The sequence below is a fragment of the Balaenoptera acutorostrata genome, chromosome 10 (assembly GCF_949987535.1).
Source record: "Balaenoptera acutorostrata chromosome 10, mBalAcu1.1, whole genome shotgun sequence".
Taxonomy (NCBI): domain Eukaryota; kingdom Metazoa; phylum Chordata; class Mammalia; order Artiodactyla; family Balaenopteridae; genus Balaenoptera; species Balaenoptera acutorostrata.
In genome coordinates, this window is record NC_080073.1 from 49278533 (window position 1) to 49296511 (window position 17979).

Genomic DNA, 17979 nt, shown 5'->3' on the forward strand with positions numbered 1-17979 from the left:
AGTAATATCTTTTCCTACTTAAAACATAAAACCTAAGATTGCTTTTAATGGCCTCCCACCTTGTACGTAGGATAGAATCCCAACACCTTACCCCAGCCTGTCGGGCCCTGTGTGGTCCAGCCCCAGCCCACCTCACCAACCTCCTCTCCTTCCACGCTCCCCTGCTCACCACTCCAGTGATGCTGTGCTTGCTCTGAATTTTAAAATGGCACAAACTTTCCTCCACTTGGAGGTTCTGCCTCCTGTACCTGCCCGGCTTACTGCTGTGCATCTTTCCAGTCATTGTAAAAGTCACTGCCCCAGACCCTCCAATCTAGATCAGATCAAATACTCACCTTCCCTCTGATCTTCTCACACTCAATTATTTGTTTAATATCTCTTTTGCCTACTAATTTATAAGGCCCAGGATAGTAGGATCTTTGGTGTATCCCAGTGCTTACGAAGTAACAGTACTCAATATGTGGTGGGTGGATGGGTGGAAGGAAGGAAGGAAGGAAGGAAGGAAAGAAGGAAGGAAGGAAAGAAGGAAAGAAAAATGGATGAATAATCAGGAAGAAAAAGAGGAAAGTGTGAGGGTGTGATACCCATTCCCATCTTGGCAGTGAAAATCCACCCACCTCGAGCCATGTCCAGTTCGGTGCATCTCCGGTCAGGGTTGGTGTGGACGCGGCACTTAAACACAGCCCCAGGGGACTTCACTGAAGTGCTGTACTTGGAATCCGCCTTTGGTGCACCCACAAGGACCCTGCACATCAAGAAGAAAGGATATTCGGTCACAACCCAGTACTAAGAAAGGGCAGCCAATGGTTAAATCCTTATCCAGCCATGGGTGTGTTGTCCGAATGCTCCCTGGGAGATCATACCCCAGCATTACACAGTGCTGGAGGGGGGTGGGGGCAGAGGGGAGGGACTCCTACAGTGAACCTGTTATGATTTTAACATGCCTGGAAAAAAATCTGAGTTTGGTTGGGAACATACCACCACCAAACAGTTCCTATCCAGAATGTATAAAGAACTCCCACAAATCAATAACAAAAATACAGACAAACCAATAGAATAATAGACCAAAGACTTGAACAGATCATTGATGAAGAAAGATAAATGGCCAATAAACATATGAAAAGGTGCTCAACTCTATTAGTTATCAGAGGAATCCAAATGAGATACCACTTCATACCACCTAGAAGGCTAAAACCAAAAGGACTGAAAACGCCAAGTGCTGACAAGGATATGGAGCATCTGCGACCCTCACACCCTTCTGTGGGGAGTGTAAACCATCACGACCACTTTGCAAAAGTGATTCAACAACTCCTAAGAAAGCTAAAACAGTGCCTGCCTTCTGACCCAGCAATCTCATATCTAGGAACATACCCAGCAGAAACGCACATATGTCTACAGGAGACATGCACAAAATGTTCACAGCTGGGTGTGTAATGGCCCCAAACTAGAAGAAACCCAAAGATCCATCAATGCTAGAATGCATAAATAAGCTGTGGTGTAGAAATAGAATTCTATACAGCAATGAAAATCAATGAACAGTCAACTGCAACCTCATGGATGAATCTCACAAACACTGAGCAAAAGACATTGGGGACAGTAGTGTACTCACTGCCTGATTCCACTTATCTGATGTTCAAAACTAGGTGAAATTTAACGGTTGTGTTAAAGGTTGGCTACCTCGGGAAATGGTAGAGGGTTGTAACCAGGAAGAAGGGCTCCTGGAGGGAGGTGCTTAAAATGTTCTCTTTTTCAAACTGAGTGGGGTTTATACAAATTTGTGAAAATTTATTCAATTGTAGATATGTCAATGGGCACTTTTCTGGATGGGTTACACTTCAACTTTTTAAAAACTTTAGTGAATAAATAAAAAAGAAATTTAGAAATGCCTTTTCTCCCATGTCCCCCTCATGCCCCTCCCTGCCACACACAACGTGTACATTTAGGGGTGACAGGAAAGAAGTAGCAGCAATGTGGAATTATAAACTGCATCCTCTAGCCCAAAGCAAACCAGAGATAGAAGAGTTTGGCTACAACAGGGCAAGAACATGGCTGTGCATCTTTCATCTTGAACTGAAAAGCTGCCCTGGGGATGAGCCGTCCCCAGCAGGGCCCTTGCCCACTGGAGGAAAAGAGCAAGACACGCCAAGATGACAGAGACACACATTTGGGTACAGAACATGGGGGAATGGCACACATTCCCCTCCAGATGTTACAAAAACATTTCTGACCTACAGTTTTGTGCATTGTTTCTGGAAAGCAGTCAACCAAAGAGCTGTAGCAAAGAATACTAACTACCCCCAGTCAGGAATGGCTGGTGCTGAGCTACAAAGACCTGTACAATGAAACTTTAAACAAAACCCATGCTGATGTTCAAAGAGTAGACAGTGCCAAGCCACTGCTCAACGGGAACGTGAGCTGCCCCGTATCTCAAGCAGCCCGGAAGGGAGATGCGATTCCCTCCCAAGGGTATCAGGCATGTGATGAAATAGATCATTTCCCACTGGCCTTGGAATGGAAAGCATTCTCCGTCATGCATCTCTGGAAAAGGTGTCTAAAAGCACAGGTTAGAAGGACCTTAAACAGTCTCCCTGGGGCTGTAGAAAGCTGACAAAGGCTCCCCCCACTCTGTCCTAAAAGCCACCTTCATCTTGGGATCTCGAACGTTCACCCCGACCCTGGTCTCAGAATGACGCTGCTCCCCTCCGACGCTCCAGCTGAGCGAAGGGGTGGAGATCTCCAGATCAGAAAACGGAGGGCTGGGCTTCCCTGGTGGCGCAGTGGTTGAGAATCTGCCTGCCAATGCAGGGGACACGGGTTCGAGCCCTGATCTGGAAAGATCCCACATGCCGCGGAGCAACTAGGCCCATGAGCCACAACTACTGAGCCTGCGCGTCTGGAGCCTGTGCTCCGCAACAAGAGAGGCCGCGACAGTGAGAGGCCCGCGCACCGCGATGAAGAGTGGCCCCCGCTTGCCGCAACTGGAGAAAGCCCTCGCACAGATACGAAGACCCAACACAGCCAAAAATAAAAATAAATAAAATAAAGAATTATTAAAAAAAAAAAAAGAAAGAAAAGAAAACGGAGGGCTGAGACCCTCAGACGGGTCTTCAGCAAAGGCTGGCAGATCCCACAAGGGACACCACCCTAACGTGGCTCAGAGACATGGTGTCAGGTTCACAAGGAGGCACGTGGGTCCCTGAGCCCAATCCTTCAACCCCCAGGCTAGGGTGTCCTTAGTGGAACCTTTCTTTCCAGGTCAGTCTCAGAGAGTCTGGATCTGATCCTATGAGGAATCAAATCATACCACACTGGGAGGTGAGAGGAGCCAGGCCCCCAACAGTGAGGGGCACCCCCAAGCTGCCTGCTGCGGCTCAGTAACAGCCCAGGATCTGCAACCCGCCAGCGCTCCCCGGGCAGCTCCCAGCCTCCACCTCACCACGATGGGCCACAGCTGCAGGAACCCCAAGCAGAAGGGGGGCTGGAACCCATCACCTTTGGAAATCCTAGCAAGCACTTTCCCCGCAGACCACACTGCTTCCATCAACCACATGAGGGCAGCTTGGCCAGCCTGCGACTGCTCTCGCTCAAATGCAGGACGACACACCAAATGAAACTCCAGTGAGAAGAAAGCCACATGAAGGGGTCAATTTCCACCACCCCCCCTGCCGCCCCGGCTTCTGGGGCTGAGCTCCAGAGCCACCGGGGCTCGGCCAAGGGTGGCTCTCTAACACTGGCTGTGTTTACACAGGTGAGACGCATCAGCAGCTTGCCATCTCTACACTGTAACACCCACCGCCTTTCCACATGGCAGGCCATAGGAGCTGTGGAACATAAAATACCTCCTCCACTAGGAAACCCCCATGGGACACACCTGGGTCCAGAAATTCCCACCAACTCCGAATTTATATCAGCACAGCGAATAAATGCCAATTGCAATCCATGCTATTAAAAATACCACAAGAACTAAACAAGGGGGAGAATTCATCATGTACAAAGAAAGGGAAATGGCTGCAAGAAACAATGGCCTGTTTCTCTATTGTGTCCCCCACAGCGGCATTGGAACCCCGGACCTTCCAGACTGCCACTGCTCCAGACTTCGCAATACAGATATACAGGTATCCAAGCAGGAAGGACCCTGGAGAAGAGCTTAAATCCCAGCACTGCTTTTCCCAGCCGAGAGCTGAGACAGAGGAGCACAAATTTATTTCAAAATCGAAAGTTGGAGAAGGGACCTGCTGAATTATGTTTTCCTTCCAAGCCCAAGGTACTCAGTGATTCTAACAAGGGCTGATCAAGCACTGATAACAATCATCTGGTTCAAACTCTTAATCAGCTGCTCAGAGGAGGTTTTTTTCCCCCAAATCTAACAAGAAATGAAGCAAGAGATAAGGGGTCGTGTGTGCACTTGTGTGCATGACATTCACAGGGGTGGCTCGCTGGAGGACGAGCCCGTATCTGTGTTCACAGAACATTGTGGCTTCCTCCGCAGCCTGCCGCTGCTCTTTACCTAGGCCGCCGGCCAGCAAGACTGCTCTACAGGCCAGCCGACGAGCTTGCCTCTTCTGAAGTTAATTCAGCTGGCTATTCGCCAGGCTGATCCCAAGAGAGAGGGCAATGGCCCAGAGTTCAGAGCATGCCACTGAAAAGATGCCATCTGCTTTTTTTCTCGTTCTGAGTTACAAAGAGACATCCCAGCCACTTCAAATGTCCCCCCAGAATCTTTCCCGGAACTCTTGACAAGACAATAAGATGTTTCTTTCCTCTGTACAGTTACCATCTAAAGGAGTGTCCCCACCAACAGGCTCCCAGTGGTAAATCATCAGGCTGTGTCGGACCTTTGCTTGCTACTTCAAGTGTGGTCCTCAGACCAGCAGCATGGAAAACACCTGGGCGCCTGATTCGAATGCAGAATCTCAGGCTCCATCCCCAGCCTGCTAAATCAGAACGTGCATTTTAACAAGCTCCCCAGGTGACTTATAATCTAAGAAGTGTTACAGAACCACCTACACTGATTGCAAATAATCACGTTCATCTGGGGCCCGTATGAACTGATGACCCCAAGAAACAAGGCTCTCCTCTATCCCATCCCCAGTTAAAGATGCACACAAACCTCCCAGACATTTTAGCCTCCTCCTTAACTCAGAACTCGGGTTCCTAATTACAAGGACAACCAGCCTATAAGGGGCCCTTGGAGTGTGCAGGTGCTGGGCTAGGCTCCCTCTGGGCACAATTGCATTTCATCTTCACAGCAAGCCTATGGGAGGCACTGATATTATCCCCACTTTAAAGATGGAGAAGCAGGTGGCCACACAAGGTCATGGGACTTGCCTGAGCCCACAAAGCATGGTAAGACACCAAGTGCAGCACGCACCCCAGCAGTGGGGTGCAGGGTCCACTCCCCTACTCTGCCCACCCCACGTCAGCCAGAAAGGAGGAAAAGGGAGCCAACAGGTATCGAGAACCCTCGCTGGTGCCAGCCACTCACACATGTGACCTTGTCTGAAAAAGGCATGCGATGCTCTGCAGGTGGCCCTGAGCTTAGAACTTAGATTGGAAGCTCTGTCCCCAAAGGACAGACAGGGGTTTGGAACTGAAAGATGGTCTTTCTCCTCCCCATCAGGCTGAATTTCGATCATCTTCTTGCTTCTCTAGAACGTTCACATGGATGGCGTGGTGCTCCCCAGAGGTTAGCCTCTCTCTCTCTCTCTCTTTGTAGTTTATCAAAGTATAGTTGATGGAAAATGTTGTATGGCAAAGTGACTCAGTTATACATATATATTCTTTTTCATTTTCTTTTCCATTATGGTTTGTCACAAGATATTGAATATAGTTTCCTGTGCTATACAATAGGACCTTGTTGTTTAGAAGAGAACACAGGCAAAACGTTCTCTGACATAAAACATACCACTGTTTTCTTAGGTCAGTCTCCCAAGGCAATAGAAATAAAAGCAAAAAATAAACAAATGGGACCTAATAAAACTTATAAGCTTTTGCACAGCAAAGGAAACCATAAACAGAACGAAAAGACAACCTATAGACGGGGAGAAAATATTTGCAAATGATGCAACCAAGGGCTCAATTTCCAAACTATACAAACAGCCCATACAACTCAACAACAACAAAACAAACAACCCAATCAAAAAATGGGAAAAGACCTAAATAGAGATATCTCCAAAGACATATAGACGGCCAACAGACACATGAAGAGATGCTCAACATCACTAATTATTAGAGAAATGCCAATCAAAACTATAATGAGGTGCCGCCTCTCTTAATGAGCAGTTCACGCACCTATTTGGAAATGTGGGCCCATCCGTTCATCTGCCAGCCCCAGTTATGCTCATGGGTTGTCTGATTTCCTGCTCAAGGCAATCCTGTCAGGCAGCTTCTAGTGTACACTTTACTGAGAAATGGTGGGTCACATTGCTGATAAGTGGCTGAGATTTGAATCCAGGGTGTCCATGTCCAAGGGCATGTTCTTTCCAGTCCCCCTGGACTCCCACCTTTATTTATTGATCTATGGCTGCATCAGGTCTTAGTTGCGGCGCGCAGGATCTTCGTTGCAGCGCATGGGCTTCTCTCTAGTTGAGGCGTGTGGGTTTTCCCTCTCTAGTTGTGGCACGCAGGCTCCAGGGCACATGGGCTCTGTAGTTGTGGCACACGGGTTCCAGAGCGCGTGGGCTCTGTCATTTGTGGCACGCGGGCTCTAGTTGAGGTGTGTGAGCTCAGTAGTTGGGGCTCACGGGCTTAGTTGCCCCACTGCATGTGGGACCTTAGTTCCCTGACCAGGGATCAAACCTGCGTCCCCTGTATTGGAAGGCAGATTCTTTACCACTGGGCCACCAGGGAAGTCCTTCCCTCCTATTGTGGCAGTTTAAATGCACTCCATATTTCCAACAGAGCCACTTCCTTGGTTGACCTGTGTGTGGGGAAGCAGGTTACCAAGGCTCCAGTCCAGCCTCCCATCCTACTCTGAACCCATCCTTCACCTCCTGAGAGCAAACCACGGGTCAATTCCCCCGGGAGCAGGTGGCAGAAAAGGGCTGAACCACAGCTACCTCCCCGGGGGAGGCTCGGAACTGACATCGTCCCAAGGGCTCCCTCCCTTCCCACAAATACCACAGCAGTGATTCTGCAGGGCGAAATTACAGCCAGATCGAGGACAGCAACTGGGGATTAAAAATCTTAAACCCATTAGGTTTGCTTTCAGGCATTTGATCCCCAAACCAAAACTTCCCTGGGGACCCACGTTTTAGTTACAGGAGTGGAATTCAATCCCTGCGTGTCCACCACACCTCAGGGAAACCCCAGGAATCACTCCACATCCCTTACTGGGCAAAACACAGCCAAGACTTGAGCAGTGTGAGAGCCACTGCCAGGAAAGCCACCTTACCATGCCAAATCCTTCACTTCCCAGAGAAGGAAATAGGTAAAATTCCACGACCAACAGGGAAAGAACAGAGTCACGGGGAGGGTCCCACCTCGGAGAGAAATTAGCCCCCCTGGCCACCCTGGATGGGAGTAAAGGGTCCTCAGAGGCTGCTGTCCCAGACAGGGGCTCAGGTCCTGGTAGATGTACCCGGAGAAGGAAACATGGCAAAGAGCCGAGGTTTTCCTCCCCCACCTGAGAGCATCAAGTAAACATTAAAATTCAAGAGGCAGAGCAAGCTGCAGAGTTCTGGAGACCTGAGTCTTGAAATCTTCCTGTTGCTTTCTCGTGAAAGTTTTCTTCTCCAAGAAAAACAGGTCAATACTTTCACATTTACTTTTTTTTTTTGCTAAAATTCTCGCCAGCACCTTGGAAGTGTGGACCTACCTCCCAGACTTACCTGGAGCCTGGGATGAGGGCCAGAGCTCCCCAGAAAAGAAGTGACCTCCCGCTTGCTCGCTGAGAAAAGGAAGAGGCATGCAAAATGCTAGGATTTACCTCATACCTGTCAGAATGGCCATCATCAAAAAGACCACAGATTAACAAATGTTGGTGAGGCTGTAGAAAAAAGGGAACCCTCCTACACTGTTGGTGGGAATATATTGAATAAATTGGTGCAGCCACTATGGGGAACAGTAGGAAGGTTCCTTAAAAAACTAAAAATAGAACTACCATATGACCGAGCAATTCCATTCCTAGAAAAAAAAAACAAACCACTAATTCAAAAAGATACATGCATCCCAATGTTCACAGCAGTATTATTTACAATTGCCAAGATATGGAAGCAAACTAAGTGTCCATCAACAGATGAATGGATAAAGAAGACGTGGTGTATATACAATGTAACATTACTCGGCCATAAAAAAGAATGCAAATGACAAAATTTCAATGGATGGACCTGGATGGTGTTACTCTTAGTGAAACAAGTCAGACAGAGAAAGATAAATACAATATGTTATCACTTATAGGTGGAATCTAAAAATGCAACAAACTAGTGAATATAACAGAAAAGAAGCAGACTCACAGATATAGAGAACAAACTAGTGGTTAACAGGGGGGAGAGGGAAGAGGGGACAGGGCAGGACAGAGGAAGGGAATTAAGAGATACAAACTATTACGTATAAAATAAATAAGCTACAAGCATGTATTGTACAGCACAGGGAATATAGTCAATATTTTATAATAAATTCAAAAGGAATATAATCTATAAAAATTTTGAACTATTATGTTATGTACCTGAAACTTATATAATATTGTAAATCAATTATACTTCAATTTAAAAAAAGATTTTAAAAACTCTAGGGTTTACAATCCCACAGGTCTCCAATTAAAGCAGCCATCTCAGATCCTTTTGGAAGTAGACATACAAATGAATACACAAAAATGCAGATTTATGTAGAGCATGACCAAAATTTTAGAGACCACACATAATAGTGTCTTATGCAAGACTCTGTCATTCATTTCTGTATTGAGTGCTGACACGCGAATTTTGATAAATAAATGGATCAACAAATGTACTGAAAGCAAAATTTTAGCATCTAAAGGCAGGATGAAGACCAGTAGCTTCAAATGTCAGATCAAAGTAGCAATAGAGGGGCTTCCCTGGTGGTGCAGTGGTTGAGAATCTGCCTGCCAGTGCGGGGGACACGGGTTCGAGCCCTGGTCTGGGGGGATCCCACATGCCGCGGAGCGGCTGGGCCTGTGAGCCACAACTACTGAGCCTGCGCGTCTGGAGCCTGTGCCCCGCAACAAGAGAGGCCGCGATAATGAGAGGCCCGCGCACTGTGATGAAGAGTGGCCCCCGCTTGCCACAACTAGAGAAAGCCCTCGCACAGAAACGAAGACCCAACACAGCCATTAATAAAATAAATAAAATAAACACAGAATAATCATTAAAAAAAAAAAAGTAGCAATAGAAATAGCTATTCTTATTTATCCAGGGTTTACTATGTTCTGCATGTTATATTCCATTCCATCCTTTGCAGACATCATCTCATTTAATCTCCCCCACAATGTGATGAGGGACAAATTCTCATTATTCCTCTTTTGTAGAGGAGGGAATGAGGCTCAAACAGCTGAAGTAACTTGCCAAGAACACACAGCTCCTAAATGGGGGCGAAGTCAGGCGGCCCCCCTGTTATGGCACAGACCACGGATCTGGTTGCTGCTGGGGAACCAGGGGCCACAGTGAAGGCAGAGCCAGGTAAAACCCCCCTCCCCTGCGTCTGAAGCATCCACTCCAGGACCCAGCCTGATGGAGAAGAGGTGCCAGGACCCTGTGCGGTGCTGCCCTTGGGCTGTGCCACACACACGGCTGACTTTGCTCTGGCGTCTGTGCACGTTGCAGCATTTTAACACTAAACAGTCCAGAATGGGTGAGAGAGGTCACCTGGGCTTCAACACACCAAGGGATGAGCTGAGATGGAGGAAATTCGTTCCATGCTTTTTTATGCTCAGATTTGCTGTCATATTGTTGGCCGCCCGTACAGAAATTCTGACTCTGTGTGGGTTTCTTTAACGATGTTACAAACCCAGGGGTAAATCCTAAACACGGCCCTCTATGGCTTCCTTTCCCATCTACTCTCCAAACAGAGCTTCTTAAATAAGCCGTGGGAGCCTGGAGGACTCAATGGAGCAGGTGGAGGGATGGTAACAAAAGCAGCCCAGGGAGGTTAAGATGCACACACGGAATAGTCCAGAATGCTCCATCTTTCCTAGGACACTTCTGTCTTACAGAGACTTAGCATGACAGCAGGACCTACAAACGTCCCTGGCGGAATCACTGGTCCCTGTTTACTGAGTGATCAAGCATCTCTGGAAAGCAGAACCTCAGGATCTCTGCACAGGTATCCAGTGGGTCCTGAATAAGCATCTGCAAAGGGTGTCACAGGGAAGCAACCACGACCGTGATTCTATAACTTTTCCAAGAAAGTAAGACAGAATCTCATGACACAGATGCTTGGGTGCCTTGCAGCTCCAAACTCAGACTCTTGACTTCTTGAGAGGCAAAGGTGCAGGCCCCAGCTCGACCACTGTGTCACCATGTGACTTGGCCAAACACCGTCTCTGTGCCTCAGTTTTCCCCTTCATGAATGGGGCTACAATGATAATCAGCTGAAGCAATTGCAGGGAACATTAAGTGCGTTAATACGGGCTAAGCGCTCTGTAAGAGTATTCCTGCTGCCGCCGCCGCTGCTGCTGCAAATCTAAACTCACAACACAAGTCCTTTTTGTTCTCCCAAAAAAGCAGACACTGGGGACCAAGTGAGCCTGTGGTTTCAAAGACTGGATTTTTCCCAATCTTGGATTCACTTTCACTTCCTCAGTGATGCTCAAACACTTTGCTTTGGTTGGTCGCCAAATCCACATGGCTTGAGGCTTTGCGGTTCACAAGGTACCAGGGTTGAGGTCTGGCAGCTCCCTCCAGTCAAGTGCTCGTCAGTGACTCAATGGCTCAGGGTAAGGTGGGAGCTCTCTTCCTCCTCTGTCCCTCACCTGAGACTTCCCAAAGGTCAGGAAGAGGCACCATGGGAGTCTGCCTCGGGGCCAATTTTAACAGCCCAGAACCCCAGCGCCCCCCATGCTGATACAGCGGGATGAGCAGAGGCACAGATGATCCCAGCCACACCGCAGGCCGAGGAACACACCTCACATCTCCGAACACAGCCTTTCACACACAATGGGCTCCATGGCCACCGTGGAGGTAGGTGTGCACCACCTGAAGCCTTCTGGCTGCAAGAGGACAGTCAGCTGACAGCCTCCAGCTGCAGCCCCCTCCAGGCAATCAAGCTGAGGCCACGCATCTCCCAGGCAGCCCCAGGGACTGATTATAATCATGGGGTGGGGGTACCCGTGTTGAGATGGCCGAGGCTCTCCCTGCCCAATCCTGTCTCCTCCCCCACCCCCAGTTCTTTCACCGGCCTTACCGCCCACCCCCATAATTCTCTTGCACAGGCCCCCAATGTGCATGCATCACCAAGGCTGGGATGGACCTTGGACAAGGTGTGTAACTCTGTAAGCCTTTGTTCTCTACCTGGCAAACTGAAAACCACTCACTATGTTGTCCCAAAGATCCCACTGGGGACTATTACGCTTGTGAAAGCACTGGACCTCTTGTGGATGCCCAACAAATCCTATCTGATGGGATCATTCATTTCATTTTGTTTTGTTTTGAATATTTATTTACTTATTTGGCTGCACCAGGTCTTGGCTGCAGCATGCAGGATCTTAGTTCCAGACTCTTAGTTGCGGCATGTGGGATCTAGTTCCCTGACCAGGGATCGAACCCAAGGCTCCCTGCATTGGGAGCACGGAGTCTTAATTACTGGACTACCAGGGAAGTCCCCATTTTGATTTCTTAGAGTTATATGCTACTTCCTTGAAAACAAATGATTTCTGAGAACACCATGGCTGCTTTTAACAAATGTGAATATGGCATTTTCCCCAGACAAATCACAATGGGAGTTATCAGAAGGAGACCATTTCCTGACCAGCAGCAGGTCACCAGGGACTCAGAGCTGGCCAGGGCCCGGCCCTTCACACTCTCACACTCCGGGCTGTTAGAAACTGGCTGAGAAGAGTCTGCCTTCTTGCCCTGGAAGGTTCTCTCCTGAGTGACACAGCTGCCTCTCCCCTGGCCAGCGTTCAGCACTAGCTCAGGAAACAGCACCCTCACCAGCTTCCTGAGATCTTCAGGGAAACGTCCTGGAAACCCCAAGGGACACTTTCCGGGTCCCCTTAGAACTCGGGCCTCATACATGTGTCATCCCTTCTTGAGTGCTTTGAGAAAGCAGGCTCTGCAGGGCCAGTAAGAACCAGGAACGAGGTTTGAAAAAACTACTTCCAGAAAATCCATATGGGGAAGTGGAGCTACAGCCCCGCCTGAGAGCCTGACATGGGCTAGAACGCGGCAAAGAGGTCACCACAGAGGTTATGAGAAGGCCCGGCTACCACCATCATTTCTGGGTGTCTCCTCGCAAAGCCGGGTGGGGCTGGGGGTGAGGAGCAGGGCCCATGATCCCAGGGTCCCCCTTCTGAAGGTTTTACTTTCACGGGACTCTCCTCTGCCCATCACAACTCCCCGTGGCTGCCCCAGGACCAGCCTTTCCCCCATGGGAGCCCACATCTTATTTCTGCCTGACACACAAGACGAGAAGCCCACAACCTTCTCACCCATCAGACTGTGAGTGCATTTTTCATTCTTGAATATCCAGCCCTTAGCACAGAGCAGGCACTCCAATGTTTGATGGATGAAAAGAGGCTGCCCACTCTTAATTTTTAGTTAAGCTCCCTCATTTCAGTTTTCATACTCAAATACAAGGGTCAACTTTTCTTACACTGCCTTTTGATCTTTGTCTAGCCCTTTATTTTTTTTGCGGGTGGGGGTGGGCACCTGCACCACACGGCTTGCGGGATCTTGGTCCCCTGACCAGGGATCGAACTCAGGCCCATGGCAGTGAAAGCGCCGAGGCCTAACCACTGGACGACCAGGGAAGTCCCTGTCTAGCTAGCCCTTTAAGACACAAGTCATTGCTCCAAACCAGTACCAGAACTTTCTGCGATGGTGAAAATGTTCTGTGTACTATCCAGTACAGTAGCCACGAGGCACACGTGGCCACTGAGCACTTGAAATGTGGCTAGTATGACTGCAGAACTGAATTCTTCATTTTATTTGGTTGTAATTAATTTTAATTTAAACAGCAATACATCTGGCTCACGGCAACTGCACTGGCAGTGCCAAACCATCTAGCTTGTTCTTTTAATTCTCAACCTTCATGCAAATTGAGGATGCTATGGTCCCCTCGGCTCTGAATCACCTCCTGTTCCTCACTGAGTGATGCTCTAACAACCTTAACAAAGCAAAACGCCGGCGCCTCTTCCATTTCCGAGCACTTGCTCTGGGCCCGAGCACAGCCGTCTTGATGCGTCCCGGGAGATGCGGCAGGAAGCACGTCTCCAGAAAGGAAGCCAATGCACCCAACCGCCTAGGACTCCGGGGCGTCTGGGGCCAAGAGGAAGGAGGGAAGGGGAGGGTGTGAAAGAAACCCGCTCTGGGGCTCTACGCCAGCCAGCAGGGCTGCATTTATTTATCTCACAGGGTGTTACAGTTGTCTGCCCTGCAGCTGAGGGACCAGTCCGTGTCTAAAGGAAGGGGACAGAAATCTGCTTTGTCCATGTTCCCTGGCACCTCCTGCTATTGTTCAAAGGGAGCAAGAAGACCCAGGTGGTGGGAGGTCTAGGGGAGGACGCTAGCTCAGGGCAGGGAGATGCCCTCGGGGTGTCACTGGAAAAAAAGAAACCGAGTCACTTGCATGTTTGCATCCAAACTGATACAAATGACATCTATCACACTGCCTGCCATATTCTGGTCCACCTGGCCATGGGGACAACGCTCACTGCCCAGAGCATGACAGACAGCAGAGGCCACTCAAGCCAAACCCTTGGAGAGAGCCTGGGTCCAGGACTCTGTTCCCAATGCAACATGACTGCATATGCCGGACGCAGTCCCCAGGGCTCGGAAAGCGAGGCCATCCCATCCCTTACACAGAGAGATAGGACCTCTGATCAGTGACAATTATTGCTTAAAAAAGAACTGCTAGGAATGCTCAGTTATGGGATTAGAGAAGAAGCACTAGTCCTACTGACGGAGCATATGCAGGAGCTTTGTGATGTGCACCTCGGGTCCCCTTAACCTGGGGACCCTTCAGTTCTGGCCCCTGCAGACTGTCGTGCCTGGGCTCTCTCCCTGCCCCTCCCCCTGCACGCTCTCCTCCCTCCCTTACCCTACACACAACAAATCCTTCCACCAGTACAGAGGTGTTTAATTAGCACGAAGCAAAACTACTGAACCACTAAGACTGAATGAAGAAGCTTAAGAGTAATTTCTGCTCAGAAAGAAAGACAGCAGATACAAGGCTTAGTGAACGCTGCCTCCTTTTCCTTTCAGAGTGCTAAAACATTGTCCTCTTCGTGTCTGTCACTTACCTCCCACACCCAGTTTGACTCTCTGTGATCTTTTTTAAGTCCCCCTCATGTAGGTGGCTATGCTCTTCCATTGGACTGGAGCAGCCCTTTGGTAAATTACTCCAAAGTTAAATACATTTCCCTAAAGTGCACACTTCAGCTTCACTGGCACTCTGGAAATGCAGAGAAAATGCTTTAAAACCTCCCTCCCGCTCTGACCCAGCAATTCTAAGCCCAGGAACTTATTCAAAGGAAATAATTAAGGATGTCCGCAAGGCTTTTGTTGGAAGGATGTTTACCCTGCTGCTGTTTATAATTGTGAATAATTGGAAACAACCTGCATGTCCCTCAAGCAAAGCTAAAAGATCCAGGGCCCAAGGGCTGCCTGGTAGGAAGAGACCAACAATCAGTCACTAAGTCAATCAACCAACCCCAGAGTTAAGGTAGAGACCTAGGGTAGATCCAGATTCCACAGGGCCTGAATCCTACAAATATAGGGCAACTACCTTTAAGAAAATTAATACAAAATTACGAATATAGAATTAGGCACAGGGCCTTGGTAGGGAGGGGCCTGTGCAAGTGAGAGGCCTTTGGTGGAAGTTTCATTAGCCTCATAGTAAGCCTAGCCTCTAAAGATATAAAGAAAAGAAAGAAGGAGAAAACAGGAGATGCTGAAAGTCTCTTGCTTCAAAGACCATTCGCATACCAAGACTGGGCAGCATAATCAGCAGAGAATAACCTTCAAGGTCTAAGACCAAGAATACTGGGGGGAAGGGAGAGGAGAGAGAAAAGAATAGGGAGGAAGATGCTAGGAAGAAATAACAAGAGGACAGAAGACAAGGAGATAAGCAAAAACTAAGACAGAGTTAAGGCAGTGGGGGGCAGGGAATAAGAAAAGTTGCTTTAAATAGATTGCAGTAGAGATTAGTTGGTACTTGAAAAACTATAGGGACAAGCACTCCAATAAAAAGAGCAGCCCACTCAGTATCAGAAGCAGAGAGAGCGCTTTTTAGACCGGAAGCCTGGCTGTGGATGGACCCCTGAAATACTTCTCCACTGACACCAAGGCCACGCCCCAGCACAACCGACCGTCCTCACCACCTCCTGCCACTCACCCTGGGTCTCTTCTTGCACTTGCCAAATTTATTCATACCACACAGCCTTTCCTCATCACCTTTTTAAAACAAAGCAGGCTGGACTCTTTTTCCAAGTCAGATCTGCTCTTGACTCCCCCTACTTCCGAAATGGGGCAGCTTTTACCTGTGGCCCAAAGAGCTCAGAGACCCTTGAGGCTGCGGAACTGCAGACCCCATGTGGTGCTCCAGCTCCCCTGCCTGCCCCTCCTCAGCAACCCCTTGCCCAGAGTAGCCCTTCTATTTTTTTTTTTAATTTGTTTATTTATTTTTATTTTTGGCTGTGTTGGGTCTTTCTCTGGTTGGGGCTACTCTTCACTGCGGTGTGCGGGCTTCTCATTGCAGTGGCTTCTCTTGCTGCGGAGCACGGGCTCTAGGCGCACGGGCTTCAGTAGTTGTGGCACGCGGGCTCTAGAGCGCAGGTTCAGTAGTTGTGGTGCACGGGCTTAGTTGCTCCGCAGCATGTGGGATCTTCCGGGCCCGGGGCTTGAACCCATGTCCCCTGCATTGGCAGGCGGATTCTTAACCACTGTGCCACCAGGGAAGTCCCAGCCCTTCTATTTTTAACAGCCCTCCCCACATGCTTTGTGCCAAGGTCACACAGTTCGGGAGCCCAGCCTAGGACCCTGGGATGTGTTCTCCAATTGCTCCTGCCCAGGCTACCTTCTCTACCAAAGTCCACAGTGGACGCTGAGTACAGAGGACACAGAAAAGGCGTGAGCCTGCTTTGCTTTAAAAGGGGGATTTGGCAAGTGCAAGAAAAGACAGCTGCTCTTAAACTCAGCAACTGGGGTAAATGGTAGGGAGAGAGGAAACTGGACAGGACCTACACAAAAACCTTAAAAACTTGTTCTCCTGGAGGCAGCTCTCCTAAACAGCATGATTGTTAAAGGGCTGGCTGGTCACGGAGTCCCCACTTTTCCAGGAACGCCAGAGGACTCGAATCTACAAACCCTCCCTTTTCTCTCAGCCTCTGTCCAGTTCCGAGCAGAATTGCATGCTGAGGACACACACAGGGCTGACCTCGCCCTCCCAGCCTGCAGCCCCCAAGGATGTCCACACTGGTGACCACACAATAAAACCAGGCCCAGACCAGCTGTCATCTGGGGCCCCACTGGGGAACTACCCACACCCTAACTCTTTGAGGAGGGGTTGACCCCTCCTGTGGCTGTTTCATTCGCTCTTGTCCATAGGAAAGGGCCAAGGGGAGACCAGCCTCCCCTGGTGCTTCTCCCCTGGGGTTGGGCACTCAAGCTCCGTGCCCCTTCACAGGTGGTGCCTCATGGGGAGAGCTCCCACCTCTTGGGACTCTTAAGGGGGCATTCAGGGGGCAACTGGACTCCTTGACCTCTACTGGTCTCCAGGAGAGCTGCCCCAGAAATCACCCACCGGTCCCACCAGACTTGTCACTGGGGTCCAGGACCACCCCCCTTCCTTGCCTCCGGACCCTCTCAGCTCGCTTCCGCAGAGGGCCTGGTGGGCGAGGAGGGGACCACACAGTCGGCATCCCCGCCCCCCGACCCCACGCACACCCAGCCCACTCCCCTCGCAACGGGGTTACTCCGCTTCCTGCGCAGAGCCGGCGGGAGAGGCTTAAAGCCCGGGCGAGGCGGGTGGGGTGTCACCAAGAGTTCCCCAAACTGAGGAGTCTGTCTCCGCAGCCCGGGGCCTTGGGGTTCTGGCCGGGCTGCCTGGGGCCCACGGGGCAGAAGAACCAAGTTACTTTGCGACCTACAGAGTTAAGCCGAGTCTGGCTGGGAGGCCGAGCGAGGGGCAAGCCCGGAGGGGAGGCGCCCGGCCCCCTCCGACTCGGGCGCCCACCGGGCAGTACGCTGGACCGGGAACCGGCGTCCTCCCTCCTCCCCGCCTTTCCTCGGCGGCCGGGCTACGCACAACGGAGACATTTAAATCGCCCCCTCGGGACGGCGGCGTGGAGAGGCCGGAAAGGCGGCGGCAGCGACGGCCTGCCGGCTGCAGCGGGACCAGCCGGGCCGGGGTCAGGGTCCGGGCAGGGAGGGCACTCACCAGCGCGTGTTGTCGTGGAAGTGCTCCAGCACCGCGTAGCCGAAAAAGGACCCGGCGGGACCCTGGAAGCGCACGGGGCGCTGCGGGTCCAGATTGTAGGCGCCCGCGGGACTCCCCGCGGCCACCAGCGCCAGGAGCAGCGCGCGGAGCCCCCCGGCGCCCCTCCGCGTCGCCGGGCCGCCCATCACCAGCCAGCCGCCGCCCTCCCCTGTGCCCCGCGAGCAGGGCGCCGAGCGTGCCGGCGGCGGGGCCGCTGGGTCCGCCGACGGCCGGGAGGCTCCTGGGGGCTGGAGTTCTGCCCTCGGACGCGGGCGCGACGCGGTGCCGGGCCGGGGACGGTGGGCCGAGCTGCCGCCGCAGGCGAGCACAGGGGCGGCCAGGAGCTGGCGGCGTCCTCCGTCCGGCCGAGAAGTGTGCGCGCTCGGAACA

At 50.6% G+C, this 17979-nt stretch overlaps 1 protein-coding gene across 1 annotated transcript in view; it reads right to left on the reverse strand.

The window, feature by feature from the left end:
• The window catches only part of ITGA9 (integrin subunit alpha 9), a 324192-nt gene extending 306213 nt beyond the window's left edge, over positions 1–17979 (reverse strand). The window contains exons 1-2 of the mRNA XM_057555761.1: positions 17551–17979; positions 618–745 (exon numbers count right to left, since the gene is read on the reverse strand). Of these exons, the coding sequence (XP_057411744.1) occupies positions 618–745; positions 17551–17735 (313 nt within the window). The 5' untranslated portion in view covers positions 17736–17979. The remainder of the gene's footprint in view (positions 1–617; positions 746–17550) is intronic.